The 24,478-nt window shown below is 40.4% G+C and overlaps 1 protein-coding gene across 1 annotated transcript in view; it reads left to right on the top strand.

Annotated features, from left to right (window-relative positions):
• The first annotated feature begins 17,990 nt into the window (after positions 1-17,990).
• Positions 17,991-24,478, top strand: part of RAB2A (RAB2A, member RAS oncogene family) — a 44,004-nt gene continuing 37,516 nt past the window's right edge. The window contains exons 1-2 of the mRNA XM_055704609.1: positions 17,991-18,157; positions 18,250-18,375. Of these exons, the coding sequence (XP_055560584.1) occupies positions 18,330-18,375 (46 nt within the window). The 5' untranslated portion in view covers positions 17,991-18,157; positions 18,250-18,329. The remainder of the gene's footprint in view (positions 18,158-18,249; positions 18,376-24,478) is intronic.

Here is a 24,478-nt window from a genome sequence, read left to right as displayed (position 1 = left end):
CATCATTACATTCCTATAATTTAGGCAGACTGAAAAAGAAAGAGAACTGTCTCCCCAGAGAAAGTCCCTAATGTGGCATATTGGACTTGTGGACCTGGTTGTTGAAAATTTAACAGCAATATTTTGGAGGAGTACTACTGCTCAGTGACTCAAGAAGAGAAAATAAAACATACTAACCTAAGTATTTTAAAGATTACACTGGTGTTATTCTAAAAAGACAAGACTGCTCATAAGTTTATAGATATGAAAGTGCAGTGGACACTCAGCATGTATAGGTGCAATCTGTCTGGAAAAATAAAGAATTTGAGTCTTGGATTAGCCAACAGAGAGAATAGCTGCTTTGAATCAGCAGTAAGCTACTTAGCGGAGACGTACAGGAAAATAGCTTTCAAAATACTCAGCGTATTTGAACATCTTAGAAGGTTTAGACGGGATCCCTAGTCTGCATGCAAGAAATGTGATCAGTAACCTGTAGAGGAGACTTACTAATGTCTTAGCTAATATACCAAATGACCAAGGGGAAAAAAAGAATTATAAAGTATACCAAAATCAGGCTCTGAGAAACTGGAGAAAAACATACTGGTATACAACTTTCAGCAGGTAAATCTGACTACTCACTCTTAGAGCCAGAAAAAGCCTACCATTAAGGGTTAAGAGTTGAGCAAAGCACAACCTTCTGCAGGCACAAAAATCCTATTTGGTTAAGCAATTTGCACAAAGATTCTAACAGTGGATAAAAATATCATGTATAACTTCAAGGTGAGATATGTATATTCCAAACATGGAATAGCCTTATTATTGTCATATCATTACTGCAGACTATGTTGTGAGTATAAGAAAAATGTTGCAGCCATCATAAGAACATCAAATACATATGGAAGTTGGCAAGCCTTCAAAGAAATATCTTAATTAAAACTGGGCTGAAATTCATCCTCCTGTAAGGGATATGAGGTTCATCAGCATACTATGGATGCAAGCTGTTAAACTTCCTCATCTGCATTCAACAGTATATTTGACACTTTTTTCAAGTACCAATACATACAAAAACACTAAAGAAAGAAATAAGGGAGGGAAAGGATACATACTACCAAAACAGTTACCTGTGCTGGGAAACTTCATAGAATTTTAAACCAACAGTTTAAAAAACAGTTTAAAAAAAAAACAACAACAAGTTGCAGCTAATCCATCCCTAGGTGCTGGCTTGTACCAAATTTTAGAAGGTAAACCAAATAATTGGTAATGGACCACTGCCTACAGCTCAAAGAAATAATTGCTCTATTTCATGAAAGCTGGACTTTGTGACTTTGAATTAGGCTTCAACCAGCAAACGTTGTAACCTTCTGCAATGTAATTCCTTCAGGAGTTACAGTGATGGCAGCTCCTTATCCTGTGCCTTCAGTTCTACAAGGCTGAAACTCGATACAGAGTCAGTCAGCTTAGAGGCTAAAAGTGGAAAGGATATTTGTCTGCTGAAGAGACAAATGCTTTCTCCAGATTGTTTCTGATTATGAGAAAATGACCAGAAAATAAACAAACTGCAAAAAGCAATGGCTCTGTTTTTCAGTAAGGAGATAGGCAAAAAGATGGGAAAGCATCTCAGCTAGATATTACTAATCTTGACAGAAAAAAAAAAAAAAACCAAAACATTTGCCAGATTTAAAGTCTTCTGCATGAGGAAACATTTCAGTACCCCAAAGAAAGATCTATATTTCACCAACTTTTTCCGTTACAAGATATTTGGTCACAAAAACACTTATTAAAACATAGTAGAACAAACAGTTGAATTACTAGTTGAGTTGATTATGGCTAAGTAGCCTTTTACAGAATTTAGATTATATATAAATTTAATCAAGTGGAAGGTTTTCTGAAGTATCTAAAATTACTTTAGTAAATCTTGGCTCTGTTATAATACATATAGCAATAAAAATATATGACTCCAAATAGTTTGCTTTGGAAGCAAGCAATTCTTGATTTTTTTTCTTTTCCTGATGAAGGTTGCTAATCTTAGCCAGTAATGTAGAAGAAATGCTCAGTTATGGAAAAGGAAGAACAACCACTAGCCCTAAATAAATTCCTTTTAAAACTGCACTCTGCAATTGGTCAGCTTAAGAATTACTTTACACAGTTGTTATTTCTAGATAAAAGGTTGGGATACACTAAATTTCTTGGTAAAAATATGTTTAGTAACTCCAAATAGTTAGTAATTACTTCTAAGTTGTTAGGAATTCATTACCTATTACAAGAGTGATAAAATTTTAGAGAGGATAAACTTAATCACTGTTTTAAATGAAAGACTGAATTCAGTTCCGTTAGAGTTTCTGGTTACATTTCATAGGAAATTCAGAAAGAATTGCTAATACAGCTGTATCTCACATAGAGAGAATATTTATACAGACAATCCAGAACTCTGAGAATGATTATATAAATAAGGAACACAAGATCCATTTATCTCTGGGATAACATTCTACAACAGCACAGTAAAATGTCTTACTGAAGATCTAAATGATCTTGAGTAATCTAACCATGGTCAAAGCATCATTGCTAACCTAGCCCAAATATAAACAGACACTTGGTTAATCCAGCTAAGGAATCCCAGTGAATGATCATTATGAAAGTACACACTTTCTACTGAGTTATCCAGTGTCAGTTGACTACACATCTAACACGCTTGCATTGCTCCCATTATTGCAATATCTGAGCTCTTCAGTCTTCATTGATCTTGACAATACTTGAGTAATGCAAGAAAGTGCTAATCATAATTTTTATCAAAACAACAGCAAATCTGTGGTAGAGCAGTAAATTCAAGTCACAAGCTGATGTCCCAGTTCTTAAGCCAACTTTCCTTGATATGTCCTACGTAAATGTGAACTCTCCATCCTAAAAATATCCTAATTCCACTTTTAAGTGAAGTTGTGAAAAGAGAGAAGCTGGCAGTAATAAGCTTCTTTTCTGTATCTACATTATTTAACCGGGAATATGTGACTGGGAGAACGGTAAAAGCGACCTTGAAAGTTCTTTGTGTATAATAAAAGTACATTTTGTAATGTGGGCCTCTCAATTAACATAGAATACTGCAAAAGAAACAGTGACTTCAATAACCTATGCTAGCCTAAACTGTTTATTTTGACAGTCACTCAAGAAAGTGATGTTTCAACCATGACTGCTGACCTTCCTCAAGGTTTCTTCCAAATGATTCAAAGCAAACTCTCCAACCACCTAGAAGAAACACAATGTCAAAACAGTGTACTTCAGAATAACTGTCAACGTGTATGACTAAATTAAATTAACCTAAACCAAAGATTAAACATCGTAGTTCTGATATGCATATCAGTCTTTGCATTTATTGAAGGAACAACACCAAGATAACCTTGATAATTTCTGTGGGTTTGGGGAAGAGGACACAAACATATGGCTTCTTAAAATCAGCGGTCAGCAGTCAGTGTTGGCCCATGGAAACAATAAAAAGCCAATATTGTGCTAAATGAAACATTAATAGTTTCAGGTTTAAGATTTAATATCTGAGGTATTGACAACATTAACTGTAAATCATGGTTTGGGGGAAGAAGCTCTATGTTCTCAAGTATCAAATCACCATAGTTATTTAACTGTAGTAGTGTTCTGGAGGGGTTTAATGGTTATTTCAGAATTTTTTTCTGCAATTAAAGCATCCAAAGACTGAAACAGTAGCCTGTAGGAAACAACTGCAGTACATTTAGATTTGGAAAGCCAATCATCTTATTCAGATTACTTTCATTGGAAATAAAATAATTACAGTAAAACAGGAATAAGCTCCACTGAAGACTAAACTACAGGGGTTACTATATTTGCTATTTACAGAAGCAAAGCCTGGAAAGATTTTATGTAGCTAATATTCATGCATACAATCATCTCAAACATTTAGGCTTCCTCAAGGCAGTTGGAGTTGCACTGCTTAGCCCTCAGTTAGTTATATAAATCTAAACTGTCTATTTCTTATCTCTTTTAATTCAGATTCCTGGCAATTTAACTGTGAGAGTGCATGTGTGCTTCTATACACACAATTTTTTAAACTATTTAACTGAAAATAGAAGACATTGCAAATTGGGGAAAAAAAAATACCTGGAACAGGCTGTTAGTTGGGAGACAGACATGAGTGTTTAGTATATGCAAAGCCAAGGCTGGTTTTTTTCCCTTGATGTTCACAGATACATTTCTTGTTATTTAAACTCTCAGCAATTCCTCTTTTAAAGCTCCATTATCACTTAACGTGCCAGGAAAAGTACATGAGCCAAAATGCATCTTTGGGGAGGCATTATGCTGCTCTGGAGGGCTGACTGTTCCAACATTCAGAATCTATGGTTCTGTCATTACAGATAATATTTAAACCTTCAGGATCTGTAAGGATTTGAAGCTAAATTCAGTCCAGTTAAGAAAGAAGCTATTAGTAAGTTTTAAGTGGTTTATTTTCGTTATTTCTCAATGGAGGCTGCTATCGTGTAAACTACTCCACAGCCTATAACTGCAGCTCTAGGAAATGTTTACATGCCACCGCAATGCACGCAGTTAAAGGAGCTAAATTATTCAGTGAACTATCTTTTTCATACTTCACATCTTGGCAAAGCCTGCTACTTCCAGGAAGATTCTACTAGAACAGACCATCACACTGATTCCAGTAGCTCCTCTTTCCTCCAGTTACTAGTAACTTTCTAGAAAAAGTTTTTTTCTTAGGTTTGCAGTTTCATATTAACTGAAACGATTATAAAGGTTACCTTCCTTTACACAAAGTCACAGAACAGTCAGGGCTGGAATGTGCCTCTGGAGATCATCTACTCCAGCCCCTGGTAAAGCAGGTTCACCTACAGCAGGTTGCACAGAGTCACATCCAGGTGGGTTTTGAATGCCTCCAGAGAAGGAGACTCCACAGCCTCTCTGGGCAGCCTGTGCCAGCACTCTGTCACCCTCAAAGTGAAGATTTTTTCCCTTATCTTCAGAAGGAACTCCCTGTGCTGCAGTTTGTGCCTGTTGCTCCTTGTTTTGTCACTGGACACCACTGAAAAGAGCCTGGCACCATCCTCTTGACACCTGCCCTCAAGATATTTGTAGGTGTTGATGAGATCCCCTCTCAGTCTTCTCCAGGCTAAACAGGCCCAGCTCTCTCAGTCTTTCCTCATCAGGGAGATGTTCCAGTCTCCTCACCACCTTTGTAGCCCTCCACTGGAACCTCTCCTCTTTCTTATTCTGCACTTCTCAATTGCAACAAAAGTATTGTACCAAGCTTCCATTCCCCTTCCACAATTCTGTCTTGAGGAAAAAGGACTGAGAAACTCTTGCTGACTTTGTTACACCATTGGAAGAAGGCTCTGGAGCACTCATCTACCCTTCCCTCCAGTGCTTCCACAAGGTAGCTTTCTCTGATGAGGGATTATGTTTGCCCTTGTACTGCCTTCCTTTCAGCAATGGTTCCCTAGTCATAGTCAGCTGCAAAGACCATTATTGTTTGACAAAGAATTTAAACTATTCAACTTAAGTCTAAAATCTGGTCTTGTTTCAGTAGTTGGGGAGATTTGACAGAAGCTTACCTGATTTACTTTAGTAGATCCAGATTTTTAGTCAGTAGTCTAAGTTCAAGACATGCTAAATACACCGAGCCAAGCTCATCAGCTGTAACTGAAATCTGAAGTCCTTGGGCTGATGCTCCTTGGTACTTTTTAAGGATTTAATTCACAATGTGCTTCTTGTTTTCTGCAATGTATTCTCCATGATGTTAAGTTTATCTTTATTGCATCACCTACTGTTTCCTCCATGAAGAGGCAACAGTTTGCAAGAAGTACTAGTGTAATACTGAAAATGCTTGTTCTTAAATAGTATTGAAAATTAGAGACAGGATACAAAGAAATATCAGATACAGCTAACCCGGTATTTTTAAAAGAGCAGGATATGGAATGTATTTTTTTTTTCTGACAGAAGAGATTTTCTCACAACAATAATATACATGACAAAATTGTGTTAGGGAACCATTACTGCAGACAGCTGTACTTACTTCCCGGAAAGCATGATTGCTGTTAAAACAGTAACATCTAGTCCTTCATGCGTATAATTTAAAGTAGGTTTGGGGAACAATGACTATCTCTGTCTTTGTGTCAATTTTAGAGACTAAACTTGTGAAATAATATTATTATTCCCACCTATTCCTAATATATATCATGTACATTTCCAAACTGTTTTAATGCCACAGAGATATGTCTTCTATGCCCTCCAGTCTGTGGCAGTACTTCAGTCAAAAGTGCTTTAAATCCTCTCTAGCACGTCATTTTGTTTCACATTTACCCTAAATATAAACCAACACATACACTGAGTCACAGGTTTCTTTGGATTTATATAATTTCTGTTTCTCAAATATGATACTAATCATAGTAATTTGCTACAAATAAACATACAATAGGTAATGTATTTTTCCCCTCACAGAACTGCATTCATGAGAGTTAAATTTGTAATTTCATTTTTTCCCGTTCAATAGACAGAATTAACAGAATTTCAATTCCAGTCAAGGTAATTACTTTCAAATAAGGCTCAGCAAAGTACTATTTCTTACTGGTTGGTTTGTCAGTTCAAGTCTACTTTTCTCTAAAACTCAGCTAGATCACATGCATTACTAAGCATCAGTTAGACCTCTGTAATTCTCTTTGGCAGAAAGGCAGAGCTCAATTTATATATACAAAAATGCATGGAATTTACTCACCTCAGAACATAAAGTCGAACATCTGCTTACCACAAGTAGGGTATTTAAACCTGTTTGATTTTTATCTAAGATGAAGGATAAAATGTTTGCATGTTTTATGAGACACTCAAACTTTGCACTTGTAAAAGATGAACCACTGAACTGTTCCAAACAATGGGACAATGCCACGTTCCAAGTTGACTTATGTAAAACAAAATAAATACGGTTGTTGTCATTACAGCAAAATTTTCATGTAAGGAAGTACAATGAAATCTTCAGTATTTTTTCATAACTTAAATGCAAATTACTGACAGAAAATTCAACTTATTAAGATGAAACCTGAAAAAATGAGCCACAGAGTAGATGGAATGTTCAGCAAGCTGATCCAGTTCATGCTCCAAAAGTTCCCAATTACAATTTTTCTTTCCAGTAAAAGTGGAAAGAGAAGCAGGCTTAATTCAGAAAAATTAGGGATGAATTTCCTCAGAAATGTTAAAAGGCCTGTGAATCTCTGTATGGTCTAGATATCTCTTTGTTTTGGAAACCAGTTCATTTGTATAATTGATCTGTATTTATCTTTTTATTTTCTTTCTCTTCTCTTCTTCCTTTCAATGTCTACTGTAATCAACATATTTTTTACAAAATACTTGGTTTTATTTTATACATGACATTGTACACTTAAACCGGATATTGCATCATTTCCTCCATTTTCATCAGACATAAATATTATAATTGTCATAAGCTTTTACCCATGTTTTCTCTTTGCTACAACTGATACTATGCTAGAGGAACTATACATTTTTATTGCTTTCACTTCAGGGAACTGTTTTAATACCTTGCTTTAAGTCATCAGGATACAATATTTTGATCTCTACTTACTCTAACTCATATGAATTAGATTAGTGCTGCCACACCTTTTTTGGAGGGCTGGCTGTTTCTTTTTTTCTGTGGCAAGACAAGTTGCGTTCCCAATACATGGCAGAACTTTCCTACATACCTTCAGTGTAGTAAGTCTGATGCACCATGGGAGCACCCCATTTACTGAGTAGGTAAAGACTGATTAACTCTATGTTACACAGAGTATACGCAACAGAAAGGATGAGAGGATGCCTATGGTCTGACTGATAATACACAAAGAATTCATGCAGTATGCTCCCGGTCACTGTTTTTGTCAGAGACAGTTCTGCTTTTCCTCATCATGCAGCTGGGTTCAGGTGTACGGCAAGAGGAACTATGGAAGATTTAGACATTGCTCATGGAAAAAATCATACAGGCTCTGCCCTGTACACTCCTCTGTTGCCTCTGTCAAAGAAAACAACTAGGCTCAGTCCTAAGAGTAGGCTCCCAGTCCCTACAGGGTGTAAGCTGGCATGCTGATTTTGTTGTTATATGGCCTTCACCAGCTGTTGCATGGCTGATGATTTCCTAAAAGGAGCAAGTTTGGGTTTTATTTCTGACACACTAAATTACTTTTGACAGTTTGTGGATCACTCAGTGCTCATACTAGAGAGTACTATATGCTGTGTGGCTTTTTTATACAGCATCAAGGAGTTCAGCAAAGTGACTGGTCATCTTACCTTTTGAAAACATGGGAAGAAAACACCGTGAGTGAAATTGTAACTCAGAAGGCCATTTTGTCAATTTTCATGTATTTTTTGACCACATAAAATAAATTAAGGTCATTCTGAGGAAAATGCAAACAGGATTGAGAAACATAGCGGGAAAAAAAATGCTAAATAGGAATAGGCCTTGGAGAAGAGGACTGTCCACATGCCACAGGGCAAGCCTTATGATGAGGGCTCGGTACTGCCACAAACTGCAAGCATTTTCTGTGCTAAGTAATTATAAATACATGAAGGCTGTGACATCTAAACAAGCTTCAATGTTAAAAAAGATGGGATTACAGTGGCTAATGACATCATCTGAACTTAATTTTTAGCAGACGAGCTTCTTTAAGTCAATATGCGATACAACTCTTCTTTCCATTTGTGGACTAGAAATAAAGAACTGAAAAATCGCTTTTTTAAGTGTTATAGAAGTAAACTATAGAACTATATAAGAAGAGACTCTCCACTAAATAGAAATCTGATGAAAAATAAACTGGACCTTGGACCCAGGAGAATTACTTTCCTCCTACAGTTATTGTCATGAAATACGAGACACAATCCTTGACATCCAAAATTTTGTGCTACTTGACATCTCATGATCAAAGCAACAAGATATTGTCAGTAAAAATGTTGAAATTGAACATCTAATAATTTGCCATCTGAAATGAATGCAAGCTGATGAGGTGGGGGGGTGTTGCACTATTACAATTCATTCTCTTGGGTTTTTTGTCTTTCTAGGATGTACTGTTTGCCTTCTCAGCCAGTGTACAAATGGATATAGGAATGTGAATGAAGAGAAAAAAATTAACACTCACCACCTTCTGATGTGTGGAATTAAAGACTCCCTGGCTTACGAAGTAAGGCTGTGATGGCACAGCTCGCGTGGGCAACACATGAGGTCACATCCAGCTTTGGTGTGACCTCCACAGCCTGGAGACAAGTGAGGGAAACTGTGCTGAAATAACCTTAAGAAGGCTGAAGTTCTAAAAATTACTCAATCAAATGAAGGAAAATACATGCAGAAGCATGTGCTGCCCTCTACATCAACAATGGCTGAATACTAAAGGAGCCTACCTATGCATTTTTCAAAGCGAAACATATTCAAATTTAATATAATTAAGATGAAGCTTATTCAGTGGAATGCATAATGAAGAAGTACTTAGAAATAAACCTCTAGTTTCATGCTATTTTGGTATGTTAAATTTTTAATAATTTCAATAGGAACTTAAAGCCTTTAAATGTCATTTTAGCTATGGTTTAGCTACAAACATTTTCAATAGAATTACCAGACATTGCTATTATACCTTTTAGACAAAAATGTAGGGTAGGTTGTCTGCTAATATCTTGGTGGAAAAAGATCATTTCTGTCATGCTGACCATAAGATTTCCTCAACTCAAATCCTTTAGCAATAGTCCAGAGTCTTAAACAGTTCCTTCCTTTCTACAGCCACCAAAAGACATGAATGGAGGTGTCTGAAAAAGAAAAAAAAAACATTACTATTGGAAGAGAAGAAGAAGAAAAACAATTGGGGAAAAAATTGTTTTTCCTTTGAAAAAAAAAAAAAGCTTCTTTCTAACCCTCTCAGACCAAAACATTTTCAATTTGAAAAAAAAATTTGACCAGGCTTGCCTACTCCTATTCCTTTTTAAGCAAATGAATTTCCTTAAAGTTGCCTCACTTCTTACTGTGAGTAAACAGGAAGTTTTCATGATTTTCACTTCCTGTGAGCCTGTGCAGTAATTTTATTTACCTTCCACTTTCTGTTTATCAAACCATTGACAAAACAATTTTAAAAAGAGATCTAAAGTAAATTGAGAAAATTTCTGTCTCTAAAGTGAAAAAAAAATCCTGAAAATTTGCCTTGATGCCAGTTTAAGTAGACTTCTGCATGGTTCTGACGTCTGTGTAGCACTAATGCTACATGCTTTTGTGATTCTTGTTACATAAACACGTTTTCTAATGTTCCTGGGAATAAAAAAACAGCCATCAACATACCTTTTCAGTTGGTTTGTTTGCCATTTCAAGGTTATTTCAAGGATAGTTTTATGGGAAAAGTGTATTAAAATTTATCATGTGCTGTTTTATCAAACTATTTTTGTGTCAAGACAATGAAAAACAAGGTTATTTGCAAGGAAAAACAAGGTGCAATGATAACAGTGGCAGAGGCCATTAGTAAATAAACAGGGATAAAGCAGAGGTCATGTAAATATTTCCATGGGTGCAAAAACCCAATATGAATATAGCTGGGAAACTGAGTAACTATACTTTTACTTTTTATTGCACTGGCTTGAAAATGTAGTCTCAAGATCATATTTTGAAAACAAAAAATGTTATTAAAACTGAATTTTCATTCTCAAAAAGTATTTATCAAGATAGTTGATCTGCAATGAAATATTCAGTAACTATAGTGATTGGACAAATACAGTGTCTTTCAGAATGCATTACTTTTATTTTAGCATTTAGCTAATGGCATTTCCTAGAATCATAGAAAGGTTTGGATGGCAAGGGACCTTAAAGATCACCTAGTTCCAACCCCCCTGCCATGGCAGGGACACCTTCCACTAGACCAGGTTGCTCAAAGCCCCATCCAGCCTGGCCTCAAACACTTCCATGGATAGGGCATCCACAGCTGCTCTGGGCAGCCTGTTCCAGTGTCTCACCACACTCAGGTGAAGAATTTCTTCCTAATATCTAATCTAAATCTACCCTCTTTCAGTTTAATGCCATTTTCTCTTGTCCTATCACTACATGTCCTTGTAGAAAGTCTCTCTCCAGCTTTCTTGAGGCCCCTTTTTGGGTATTGGAAGGCTACTATAAGGTCTTCCCAGAGCCTTTCCTTCTCCAAGCTGAACAACCCCAACTCTCTCAGCCTCTCTTCATAGGAAAGGTGCTCCAGCCCTCTGATCATCTTTATGACCCTCCTCTGGACTCTCTCCCACAGGTCCATATCCTTCTTATGTCAGGGGCCTCAGAGCTGAACACAGTACTCCAGGGTGAGGTCCCACAAGAGCAGAGTAGACGGGGAGAGTTGTGGCATACGAAGGCACAGACCCCATGTGAGATCCTTTATTGCATACATAAGTGCTGGTTATAGACAATCACTTATCCACCCAAGTTCTGCCCTGGCATGTGCCTATGTGCAGCAAAGCACCTTTGCAGCCAGTTCACGCTCCACCGAGCTGTTTACTCCTTCCATGCTCATCTGAGGAGGTCTCTTCTTCCCAGATCAGGATTACAAGATGTGGAGGCTTTGGGCAGCCCCTCATTGCAGACAGATGTGCACAGAACTGATTTGCAGGTGAGCTCTGAGAGCCAGATTTAGTGCTAGCTGCTTCCTCACTACATTTTAAGGCATAATGACTCTGCAACCTGGCACCCAGACAATGAACAAAGTCTTTTCTCAGAAAGGGCCCTTACAGAGAATAACCTCCCTCAATCTGCTGCTTTAAGTTGTTAGTTAAATACTGCACTGTTCTAAATAAAGTTTTTTTAAAAGAAACTTATTTCCAAAATTCTTTTCACCAGATCAAAAGTAACAATGTAACTTAGCTTGTGTCTTTAAAAGTATACAAATTTGCATTAGTAAAATTGCTGTATTTCCGAAAGCAAGACAGAGACCACACAAAAGGGAGGGGAAACAGCCTCTGTGCATGTGTTCCAGCTGTTAGCTGAAATCCTAGCCAAATGTCCCTGTGCTAAGACCCTCAGAGCCCAAGTCACACATTCCTCATATGCATGTATTTCTAGGTACTTTACTCATATGCTCAGTCTCCAGTTTCCCATTTCTCCACTCCAGAATTTATGTTTCTCAACTCTTCGGCCCCAAACCCCCTGGTCTTCCATCTCTTCTTCCAGCTTTCACTCATATTGCCCCAAATCACCTCTCATTCCAATCCCCAGCTTTTCCCAGCACAGACACTGCTACTGTTATTCTCTGCACTCACCCTTCTCATACTTGAGTGGGAACATCTGAGCATTTTCATTTCTTAGCTCCAGACCACCCGTCCCACAATCCAGCAGAACCCTGCTGCTCTGCCCCTCCTAGTCCTGTTGTTCTCTGTGTATACAGCCTCTGCTGCTTCCCACACTCTGGGCCTACATGTTGTAAAAAATAATAGAGATTCTAATGTGTTTACTATGTCATGAATTACATGCCTAGCAAACCAGCCAGAGTGTAAAGGTTTACATCATTCAGATGGTAAGCCATGCTTACTTTCTCAAATGCAAAGATTAAAAAAACAGTGGAAGACAAGCCTACATTCTAGCTCCACAAGTGAGAAGCCTATTATGAAGCCCAAGGGATGGAGGACTAGGAACTGAAAGACCAATTTACTAATTTGCTTCCTTCTTTCTGTGCAAACAAGAAGTATGCATGAAATTGCCCATTCAAGATATACAACAATCTGTCAGATTGACCTGAAGAAGGGAACACAGATTTCTACCTGCAGGAGGTAAAAAGACCAAATACATCTCAGCACTTGCTGATACTTCCAAATGCCCATCACAAAATGAAATCAAATACAAACAATGAATGAGAACCTCAAATTGCCAAAATCAAGTATCCCCAAGCCCTGCAACCGGAGGGAAAAATGTAATTTCACCATTGGGACCCAGCTACAAAGTCTAGGGTGGGGATTGGAGCACTTCACATAAGACATAATCAGCAATGAGTGGGTCAGAAACCAAAAGGGAATTTCAGAATTTCTTTCAGAAATATTGCACCAGCAAATGTCCATGTTAATATAACAAGCAACTTCAGCAGCTCTCTGCCTGTAATGAGAACTGTTCCCACACCTCAAGGACATATCTGAGCATACAAAATGCTTGCATAAACAGACCTAACAAATGATGTGTCAATTTTCCAAGAGTACTAACTAAATAAATAAACGCCATCTAACTCATATTAAAGAAAAAAAAAATCCAGCGTGGGTGGTTGTTGTGATAATTCACTATTAAAGTAAAATACCTATAATTTCACCACAGACAAAATAAAAAGTTAGTAAATACCATTGCTTGATGCTGCACATTCAGACACTACAAGGGCTTCTACCATTACTTCAGCTTACAAGCTTGGGACGGGGAAAAGTGTTATGAACCTAAACCAATAGTACTAGACATAAAATCCTAGATTGGAAGGAGGATGTACTACACTGATCAGTTGACAAACCTTTCTTTATTCCATTAGCATAATGATTATTTTATAATTTCAGAGGATTTATCAATAGGCCGGATTATCCCTATGGTCCCTAATGTTAATAATATCTAAAAGAGATTCTATTATGGAATTTATAAGTCCTCAAAATATCCTAGATTTTCTAAAAATAAACGAAAAACTAGGATGGCTGGCAAGGGGCTGGTCACTTTTTGTCCTTAACAGGTACCTAGAAATTCTCTTTCCAAAGGCAGATCTTCATTGAGATTTATATACATGACAGTCTTCCTGCAGGATCTGCTCTATATTCCCACATGAGGTGAGGTCCCATTCTCAACATTTGTAACAAATAATATGTGCTATATATTACCTTGTTACTTACGTAAAATACAAATCTGATCTTCTAAAAATTATTAAATAAAATTCACAAATAAGATAAATTGTAGTATACAACTGATGTTCAGAAGAAGCATATACAGACAGATTAAATGTCAGGGACCAGAAGATAATATTTCCTACTCAGCATCTGTATCAATAATTTAACAGCACAAAGGAATGATTTAAGAATTTTAAGCTAAACTGAAGTGTGGGTAGAAACTGGCTTCTAACAGTTAAATGATAGTACATGATTGTACACAATAAAGTGTGGTCGTATTCAAAGGTTATGCTAGGGTTCTGCTTTTGTGGTTTAGTTTCCATAAAAAAAATCGTGTCTAATGCTTTGCTCTGCAGAGTATCTAGAGTTTTGGATACCTCCATGGCTTTCCTAAGTAGCAGTGGTGGTAAGGATCCTGCAAAGCCTAAGGCTTTGCTATAAACCCCAAGTGAGTTTGTAGTGATAAATGAGGGAAATTTAGGGGAAGACCAACTGACACAGAAAAAAGGGAAAACTCTAGTTTTCTCAAGTGTATCAAATTTGCCAGAATATAATCCTGATATTATCATCTTAGTGGAATATTTCATGATATTTCCAAAGAGCATGTTATATAAAATCACTAACAGGTAACATGTATTATTCAAGAGAACATTAACAAAAAGACAAAAGCAAAGCAACCCTCTGCAAGCATTATGTTTCAATATTGAATAACCACTGATTCTCTTATATGTCCTGGCTAATAGTTTTTTTTTTTAATAAGTGAGACTGAGTCTATAGTAGCCTTCTATTAAAGTATTAATGCTGAAGAAAAAAAGATATTAATTTATCTGGAAAACAGAAATTTAGACAGGTGAGAGTTAAAACCAGTGAAAAAATACAATACCTATTGACTTACATGCCTTTTAATAGCATTTAAACAAAAGTATGTTAAACACAACTTGGAGGAAAATCAGTTTTGCATTAACCTCTAGTTGGAGGCATCTTAGATTTGCAGAACAGATGATAACACTCAATAACTTGGGTATCTAGTCTCTTACCCAGCAGCAAATTAACTTGTATTTACCATGGGATAGCATAAGCAACAAATTCTTGCACATTACCCTTGCAAGCCTCTACCAAACACTGATTCCCTAAATATCCCAACAACAGCATTACAAGTGACTGAAATACTCCACAGATGTGCGCACACAAAACTTCTCCAGCAGCACTGGCTGCCTGGCTAACCAGAAGAGGCCTGGGTATCTGTTCACTGTGCAGCAGCTGACTCAAACTGAGCAGCCACTGAGCCAGTGAGTGGGGCACAGCCCTGCCACAGGAGTCACCTGCAAGTTGGTTACCCGTCTGACTTACCAGGCTGCCAGAGCAGAAACAGGTAGGGCTGCCTTCTCTCTGAACTGTCAGTCACACCAGCAGGCTGTTAGTCACCACTGTAAGCAGTGGTGTTAAAGATATCTTCCATTTCACTGGAGATTCTGTAGTGTCTGTATTTTCTACCCATCAGCAATCTGCACTTTTACAAAACGGAAATTCCCTTTTCTGATCAGATTTAATTCAACCATGTCAGGCCAATTTTGCTTGTGTCAAACCTGAAGTCTAGAAGTTTACATAACTTGGAAACTAAGAGACCAAATCCCGTTAGTGAGGTGAATAGAATCATAGACTCAAAAGATTCACAGCCTGATTTGGGTTGGAAGGGACCTTTTAGGTCATCTAGTCCAACCCCCCCTCCAATAAGCAGGGACATCCTCAACTAGATCAGGTTGCTCAGAGCCCTGTCCAACCTGACCTTGAAGGTTTCCAGGGATAGGGTATCTACCACCTCTCTGGACAACCTCTTCCAGTGTTTCACAACCTTCATCATAAAACTTTGTTCCTCCTATTGAGTCTAAATCTACCTTCTTTTAGTTTAAAACCATTACCTCTTGTCCTGTTGCTACAGGCCCTACTAAAAAGTCTGTCCCCATCAAATGGACTTGAAATACACCAGGCCCTCAGGGTAAATACCCTTTTTGGCTCAACCATGTAGGAATCCCTGATAGTACCAATGGAGACTTGGAGCACGCCATGAGTGATGCCAGGGCTCCGGAGGAGAAGGTGAAGGACAGAGAAGCCCACACAGTTCTCCTTCATCCTGCTAGCCATGGAAGAGGTGCCTGAAGGAGAGAGCTCATCCCGAGTTCAATACCTGTCTGTGTGACAGATCGAACAGAACAGGCTTTAGCCTTCACAGCCATGGAACCCTCTCTGAGGAGTGAGGACTGCTGGGCAGAGGTGTAAACCATCTGACAAGGCTGTCAAAAGCATTTTAGTTTGTTGTCGTGGCTGCGGGACCCAGAATGAATTTGCCTGAAAGCTAATATGGAAAAATTAAAGCTTAGCCACTCCTATTCCCCGATAAAGCAGATGGCTCTGACACTGCCAGAACAAGGGAGGATCAAGAGTAGGTTAGTGGGGGCAGAGCTGCCCCACCTCTATTAGCAGTAGCCTGTACTTACACTGGATGAGATCTCATCTGCTTACAGCCCGGTTTCCTGCAGCTGTTTCCTGTGGTTGAGGTCACACAAGCCCATGTCACAGCGTGAACGCCAGCTGAAGGGCTTCCCTGTAGGGGGAGCACTTAGAAGACTTGTTCTAGCGTGAATTCTTGAGAGCGTTTAACAGCTGACCCCAACTGCAGTTTTTCCTTCAGCCAAGGTACTCTCCTCCATCCACATGCCAGATTTGTAACCATTATTAGGACAGGGGACATAGAGGCAGACCCCTACACACATGGATTTTTGAAAACAGAAGCCCAGCTTTCATAGGAAACAAGGCAAAACCTCGTTTCTCTGAGAAAACTCATTCTGAATAGGAATTGTTAATTAACAAAAATTTGTATCAAAACTTCATTTGTACTTAAAACAATAGGGAAGCGGCTTTCTTCAGTGTGTAAAAGGTTTTTAAACTAGGAGAAAATGTCACATGCTGGGGTTTCAGGTCACAAAATATTGAAACAAGATCTGGCACGATCAGCTTTACTGAAATTTTTTATAAGTTAGATGCACACCTGTAAGAGTGCTGTAAGTCAATGCTGTCCAACCTGTTGACCTGACATGCCACAAATAAAAATCTTTAAAAGTTACCAGACTGGTACAACCAGAATGGTAGACTTGTGAGTTCATATGAAGAAAATGTCAATGGCTCTTCAACAGTCCCACCAATTCACAGTCAACAAAGAGCTGAGCTGGAGGGTACCCCGACACATCACCAGCTGTAGCACCTGACTGGAGCAAGGTACCACGGTTACCACTGCCAGGCATCTCGGCATGGAACCAACCCACAGGCCAAGCAACCTCCGACTGCTCCAGGGCCAAAGGTCTGGGTACACGACATACTTCATCAAGCAGCTTTAGACTAAGGAAGACCTTGAAGTTTCTTCCAACTCACCAGTCCCACATGAGCTCTGAGTAGAAAGTCCTAAACACCAGCTGTGAACTTAGGCTACCTCCCTGGCTCATTGCTTCCGGTTCAACAAGAAAAGGCAGAAATGAAAAGGCAAAAACCCTTTCCATGGCAGAACTCACGCTCGTTAAGTGCTGAGAATGAACTTGTACAGAACTGCTCACTAGTGTTTAAGCTTAAAGGTGTCTCTAGCTCAGAGCTGGGCTCGCAGCCTTCGACGGAGCTAGTTTCCCTGGGTCCTTTAGCCAGAAACACCAGAGACACCTCAGCCAGCAGCGCTGGGCTTCAGCCGCACCCCCCGTACCTCAGCACCCCTGGCCCTGGTGCAAACCAGGAGCCCGTCAGCGCCTAACGACGGCCCGACTGCCTCCATCCCCCATTTCTCAGCCTCTCCCCGCAAGGCCGCCCTCGGGGGTCACCGCGGAGAAGACGCCGCCGCCACGACACCCCCCGGCCTCCGGGACAACGCACCCCGCCGCTTATTCCTCCCGCCAGGCGAAGGCAAAGCAGCAGCCCAAGGTCCCAGCAGCCCAAGGTCCCAGCAGCCGTTACAGCGGCCAGAAGAGGGGACCAGAGCCGGCCGGCCGGCCACCCCCTCACACCCAACCCGCCGCGGCCCCGCTCCGCCGCCATCCCGAAGCCCCGCCCCCACGCCGGCAGGAGGCGGCCGCGCGCCCCGAGCCAGCGGCTGCCTCAGCACTTCCGGGTCGGGGGCGGGGCGGAGCGAGGAGGTGGGTGCGTGACGTTGCCGGAGGGGTCCGGGGCCGCTCGGCGCCTGTTATTGTTCTCGCCGCCCGCTCTTCCCGCCGCCGCGTCTGCCTTCCCCGGCGCCTCGGGGAGCGGCGGGAGGGCAAGCAGCGACCGAGCGAGCCCGCCGGCGGAGGTAGGAGGGAGCGGGCGAGCGGTGCCCGCGGAGGCGCCCGGCGGGAGCGGGCCGCCGCCCGGTGGCCGTTAACCGTTTCCACCTCTCCGCAGCGCGAGCCCTGACAGCGGGGGAGGGGGCAGAGCGCGCGCGCGTCACGCAGGAGCGAGCGAGAGCCGGGGACCGGGCGGCCATGGCCTACGCGTATCTCTTCAAGTATATCATCATCGGGGACACAGGTAAGCGGCGGGGGCGGGAGGCGAGGCGAGGCCGCCCCGGGAGCGCGGGGGGGCGGGCGGAGCGCGGAGCAGGGCCTGGCTCCCCGCTCCCATTTCCGCAGTGCTGGCGTCGTCGACGTGGTGGCTCTGCGCGAGGAGGCGGCTCCCCCCCGCCTCTGCGCCGGGCCCCGCCCGGCGGCCTCGGCCTGCCCCTCGGCGGCTCCGCGCCCGGCGGCTTCGGCCTGCCCCTCGGCGGCTCCGCGCCCGGCGGCCTCGGGCCGCGCACCAGGCCCGGAGGCCTGACAGGCGCCGCCGGGCCTGGCTGTCAGGCCGCGGGGCAGTCGGGCCGTGTCACGCCCCTGGCTGCGGCATCTGGCAGGGGGAGGAGGAAGGCGCTGTCACCTCAAAACTTGTACCTGGGGAGTGTCCCTTATTTGCATCCCTGCAGAGGTGAGGCCTGAGAGGTGCCACATGCCATCCCGCCGTTTTGCGGTGAGGCCAAGACTACTGCTATGTGGTACATTCAGCTCAGGCCGCAAGGATGCCGTTTCCAGCCCCAGCTGGAGGTGCTGTAGCAAACTGTCAAGACATGCTGTCAAAGGCAAATTAAAAGCCCTGGTTCTTATCCACTGATTTACAGGAACTATTTTTTTTAATTACTATTATTGACCGGTGCTTCCCCAGATACTTCATGTCGCTTCTGGGCTCTCTTCTCATTTGCTTCCCACTTTTAAAAACTTGCTGCATTCGGTTTGTCATTGGCTGGTGTGTAAAATAGTAATGCTTACAAATGCTGGGAGCATAACAATATGCTGATAGGAATTGCTGTTTGAAGCCCATTTGCCAATATATTCTCTGCTTCCTTAGTACAGTGTGGGTATAAGTAGCATACTTGCATCAAACTGTTGTCAGGACAGGGTAACACATAGTTAACCATTGTGCCTGAGTATTGTGCATCTCTCTTGTTGTGTTCCTCATACCTGAATAAATGCTTTTTTTAATAAGTTTGATGACACAGCTGTCACTTTACATGCTATTCTAAAGAGGCCTCTGTAATTGTACTTCATACCTCTGAACCACACTATCACTAGAGTATAATCATACATTACACTTGCATTACACATGAGGTTGTTAAATACACTGGATGCAACTACTATGTGACTTTATTTTTTTTTTAAACCTACATTTAAACTCTAGAAGCTTTTTTAGGCTACTGCAGCAGCAGCTGTACTACAGATTAATCTTAAGAAATATCACAGCTGTGACAACTGTGTTGGAAGCATTAGGCTGTAGATGATGTGAAAACTCTGATTTTTTTATTGAGTATTTAAGTGAGTGACAGCTCGTTAAACCAGAGGACATGAGATTACCTGAGCAGATTCAAGGGAAGTAAGAAGAGTTTTGTCTGTCCAGGGTGATGCAAAATGGTAGGTGCAGGGTTCAGAGTGGTAGTGCTTCAGAACAGGTAGCCTATTCTAGTACATCTCTAAAAACTATGATTGTTAAAAGTGGTGCAAATGACAGCAGACAATTGCTTTATTACATTCATTGATTGTATGCTGATTAAATTTCTACACGGAAATACTCTTGGTATAATGGGGTGTGTTGCACTTTTGCATTTCAGTACCTTGAAATGTGAAATACAGAACAAATGACATTGTTTCAGCTGCTTAAGAGCCATATAAAGGAGGAGTGAGAGAGAGAAAGGAAACACAGAGAGGAAAGCAGCTCACAAATTTGTGTTTTGATGTTTTGGTTGTTTTTTTTTTTTAATTTCTGTGGCTTTTATTGAGAGTTGCTACAGGAGGCTAACTAAAACTACTGCAACAATCATTCTTGAAGTGAGTTAAATATGCCAGTAGTGGTAAGTTGGTTTTGCTTTTATTAGATCTCCTATGAGCCTTGTAAGTATTCTAATATAGCTAGGACCAAAGAACCAATCTATGTTGTGCAGTTTGTTGCCAAAGTGACTGATGGTTTAGGTGTTACTACTGTTCCTCAGACAAAGGCAGTTGAGCTCATAGCTCTCCTGATGGGAATTAGGAGTGGATTGGGAGTATCCTGTTCAGTTCCAGTGGTGGTCTGCTACAGCATTCCAACCAGTGAAGAGATGCCAGTGGCCTTGCAGGCCATGTAATTTTCATAACAATAAAGAAATTTATCTCTGGGACTTGATTTAGAGTATTTGGAAATGAATAGGCTGCCTGGTGACTCAGCAATTAGTTGTAAACAAACTGTAGGAGAAAAGTAAGGCAGCATCAGCTGAGGACAGATGTTAACATTTAGCTCATCTTCCTTTTCAGCACTGCAAAATGAAGTGGGTTATGCAAACCATAAAAAACCCAACAAAAAATGCCTGCAGTTATACAAGTTATACCTGCATGTATCTTCTCTGAATTGTGATTCCGCATGCTTTCATCTACTTAACCACAGGAATTCAGTATGATCTCAGTGTCTTAAAATGACAGCCACAGAAACTGACTGTGCAAGACTGCCTTTTTCTCAACAGCTCTTGTCCCCTTGCATTGCTTGCTTCATTGGTCGTTGACATTGTGACTTTTTCTTTTGCTGGTACTTCAAGCTTTATGAACCTGGGATCAATTCTGTTCTGGTTGTTACATTTTGCATAATTTAGAAAAAAATATTTTTTTTCCATGTAGTTAGAACTAGTTTAAGATCTGCTTGGTTTTCTGTTGTGGGAGAGACCTGAAATGGCATAGCTGTCTTTCAGGTGCTCAAGCAACATTGCCATAAATCTGCAGTTTTTACATTGTCTGGGTGGACAGTAGCTGGGGAATTTCATAGAGTCGATAACTTTAAGAGAAAAATTCAAGTATTATGGAATACTGACTGCTGTGAGAGTTAACCAGGAAAAATCTTTTGATCTGAGTATTTCCAAAACATTATAGGAGTTTGCAAATGCATTTAGAAGCATATGTGTTGCATTCTGCTTAGGGCTGTGTCTCCAAGACCTTTGACTTGGTTGTTGATAGTGTCAGTTTCATTTTGATTGCCTGTAGGAGTTGGAGCGTTCATCCACTCTTCCCCACACATCTACTTTTGGCCACCAGTTGAAGTCAAGATGGACTTTGATGTGAGCTAGGGTGAACATTTTTAGCACATGAGTACTGCCTGGTTTTACAGTTGATGGCTGAAAGTCTGTTGTTTTATTTCTTACAAGTTTGATATGTTTGATACGATAGTGAAACCTTCTTTTCTGCTTAAATGTTGTTGTTACTAGCAGTGTACCAGATGGGAATAATCTAGGAATGATAGGTGAGATTTCTGCGAAGACTAGAGCTGGAAAATTTTTTCCAGAATATTTAATATGTATTAGACAGGATTTCTTTATATTAGAGTATGTTTGCTAGATTCCACTAGAGAATGCTAGTGAACTGTAGTATACCAAAAATACTAGTTTTGTAATGGTCAAGTTTCTTGCCACCAACATAACTTGTCAGTTGTATTCCATCTAAATGTTATGATGAGTGTTGCTGCATCTTCCATGAGCAGGTCTGTATTCTGCTTTTCCTGCATGTGTTGGTTCAGCACCCCTCAGAGCTTCTTGCATAATGAACTTTCATTTGCCTTTCAATTTCAGCAGATAGTTGCTGGTTATAAACCAACAGTATCTCAAAGTAGTTCTTATTAGGGGAAGATGATGAAAGAAAATATAATTGCTTGGTGATCTAATTTTCCTCACTCTAAAGTAAGCTGCCTAGTCAACCATTTCACTTGTCTAGGGGATTCTCAAATGTTGAAATTAAGCAATTGAATTAGCTTTATTTTTCAGTCTTCCTTGTGAAATGTGTCTAGTATCATTGCACTTTGTTCTGGAACAGCAGCTGTTACTAGCTAGTGATGTGCATGACCAGAGCCTCTTGCCCTTATTTTCTCTAAGTATGTAACTACTTCTTAACTGAACAGGTTTTCATCCCATTAGAGCTGCTGTTGTCATCCCATGATAGCTTGAGAACTTTTTCATACTGAAAACCAGAGTACTGATCTGTACTACTTAAATCTTGCTTTGAGACCCTTTTGATGGTCCTTTGATCCCTAAAAGAGCAGATATTAGGTGTTGTATAAGTGTATCTTCTTAGCCTCTTAGATGTTAACTAGAATTGATAAATTCTAAGTAGATGCCTGTACAGATGATTTTATGAGACTGTAACTGTGCACCCTCATACTAATTTCTAACCTTTAAACCAAAACCACCCCACCCCACTAAAAAAAACCTGAGCAATGCTTCCCTCCCCAACTTTGGCTAAAACAATTTTATTATGAAGGGCTGGCAGTTTTCTGAGTCTTCTGTGATCATCCAGGACGCAAAGAGATTTTGTATGGACTCATGTAGTTTTATTTTGTTTGGAAATAATTTTTATTTAGTTTTAAAACCTGCAGTTAGCAGTTGGGTAGTGCCATACTAGATGAAATGTGACAGAGCTGAACAGTTCCTTTCAGTTTGTAGGTCTGCACAAATTTTTATATAGAAGGGAAAACTTACATCATTGGCTCCTGTAAATAATTTACAGCAATGTCTGCTTAAGTATTGAAGCTGAATTTAAAGAGCTATAAAGCCATTTTTATGACATTAATTTTCCAAAACTTATGTAGCCATCGTGAAGGATTTTGGAGGTTAATTTTCTTCCCTTCTTGCCCATGCTTATGTTGGTATGTGAAATACCTTTGCTCTATAACTGACAGTTTGGAATGTTGTAGTTTGTTCTTCCTACTAATTTAAATAGAATTTTTCCATTTGATGTTAGTTTTGACTAACAGATAACTGGCTGAAAAGAGGTTAAGAATAATCTTTGCTTTAGGTTAAAGTCTCATTATGCTTAGGCCTGTGAAAGGGTAGTACTGCACTTCAAGTTGCATAAAGATATTGGGAAGGAAGGAGACAGGGAATGAGCTGTGGCTTGTGATAGCAAAAGGGCTTATGAAATATGTGGAAGCTGTGCAGACTGCTAGAAAGAACTACAAGTACCTCATAAGCCAGGTTAGAGGTATATATCTTGTGTTATTTGTACTATTTAATTACTTGGTTTAAATCTGAGCTGGTTTTATAATCTATATTATTTGAGGCTTCATCACAGTTTGAGACTGTCCTCAGCCTATTTAAAGATTTATTTTTGTTTGTTTTCTAAAGAGATGTAACAGAAGTAGGAAACTTGTTTCAGCTCAGTTGGTATTGGGACTTTAGTATCGTGGGCATCCAAGCTGACATAGTTGATTACACATGAAAGGACTTACCTTGTGGTGACTTTCATAGTCTGCCATGAGCTAAACCAACCCACTAATGCAGTAGAAACTACCTACTTTTTGGTTAACTTTTTACTTGGTGGCTGAGTCAGCAGAGTTGGCCCAGGGAAGGGCTTTCCAAAGCCTAGCGTACTTCCAAGGGAGGAAACAGGACCTAGGAGGATCAGTGAGAGCAGGATATCAAAGGGGGAGTAGGTCTTCATCTCTGTTGGTGGTGAGCTGATTGATCACCTTGTCTTGTGAAGTAACAATGACAAAAATACAGTTCTGTGAGATGGCTGAGTTAATTCAATATTTATCCACCACCAGAATGGGTGGACTTGGTTACCACTCCTTGTCTCAGCCATGAACTTCTGCTTCTTAGGCTGTCAACATCAGTGCTTGTCTGAGAGAGCCAGTTCAGCTCACAAAGGTGATCTATAAAATAAAACCAAGCAAATAGTAGGTACGGTCAGAAAAGTGTAAGAGCTGTTTTGAGTAAGGTGAAACTGTGTGGGAAGGGCTGAGCATACCATACCCATCAGAAGCAGCTAGCAGGTTAACTAAAGAGACTTGTCTTCAGGATTCAGTTTTGATACCTAGGTTGGGATGACTGCTACTGCAGTTCTTTTCCTCTGCCACCTTTCTTGGGCTATAGTGGTGCTTCTGTGAACAAGTAAGGAAATTATCGTAACTCCCTCTTCCCTCCTTTTTTGAGACATTTTTAGTTTTGAGCCAGATCAACTTTCCAAGACAAACAAACATAAGTGGAAGGAATACTGATGAGTTTTGCTAATGGTAAGAAAAGCCTGGAAGTTTGCCTCATGTTGACTAGTGCACCTCTGACTTTGCAGCTGATGACTGAGCTTTCCTTGCCCTGTTC

This window comes from Falco cherrug, chromosome 3 (genome assembly GCF_023634085.1).
Source record: "Falco cherrug isolate bFalChe1 chromosome 3, bFalChe1.pri, whole genome shotgun sequence".
Classification (NCBI taxonomy): domain Eukaryota; kingdom Metazoa; phylum Chordata; class Aves; order Falconiformes; family Falconidae; genus Falco; species Falco cherrug.
Note: the sequence above shows the minus strand (reverse complement) of the source record. Positions and strands in the feature narration are given on the sequence as shown.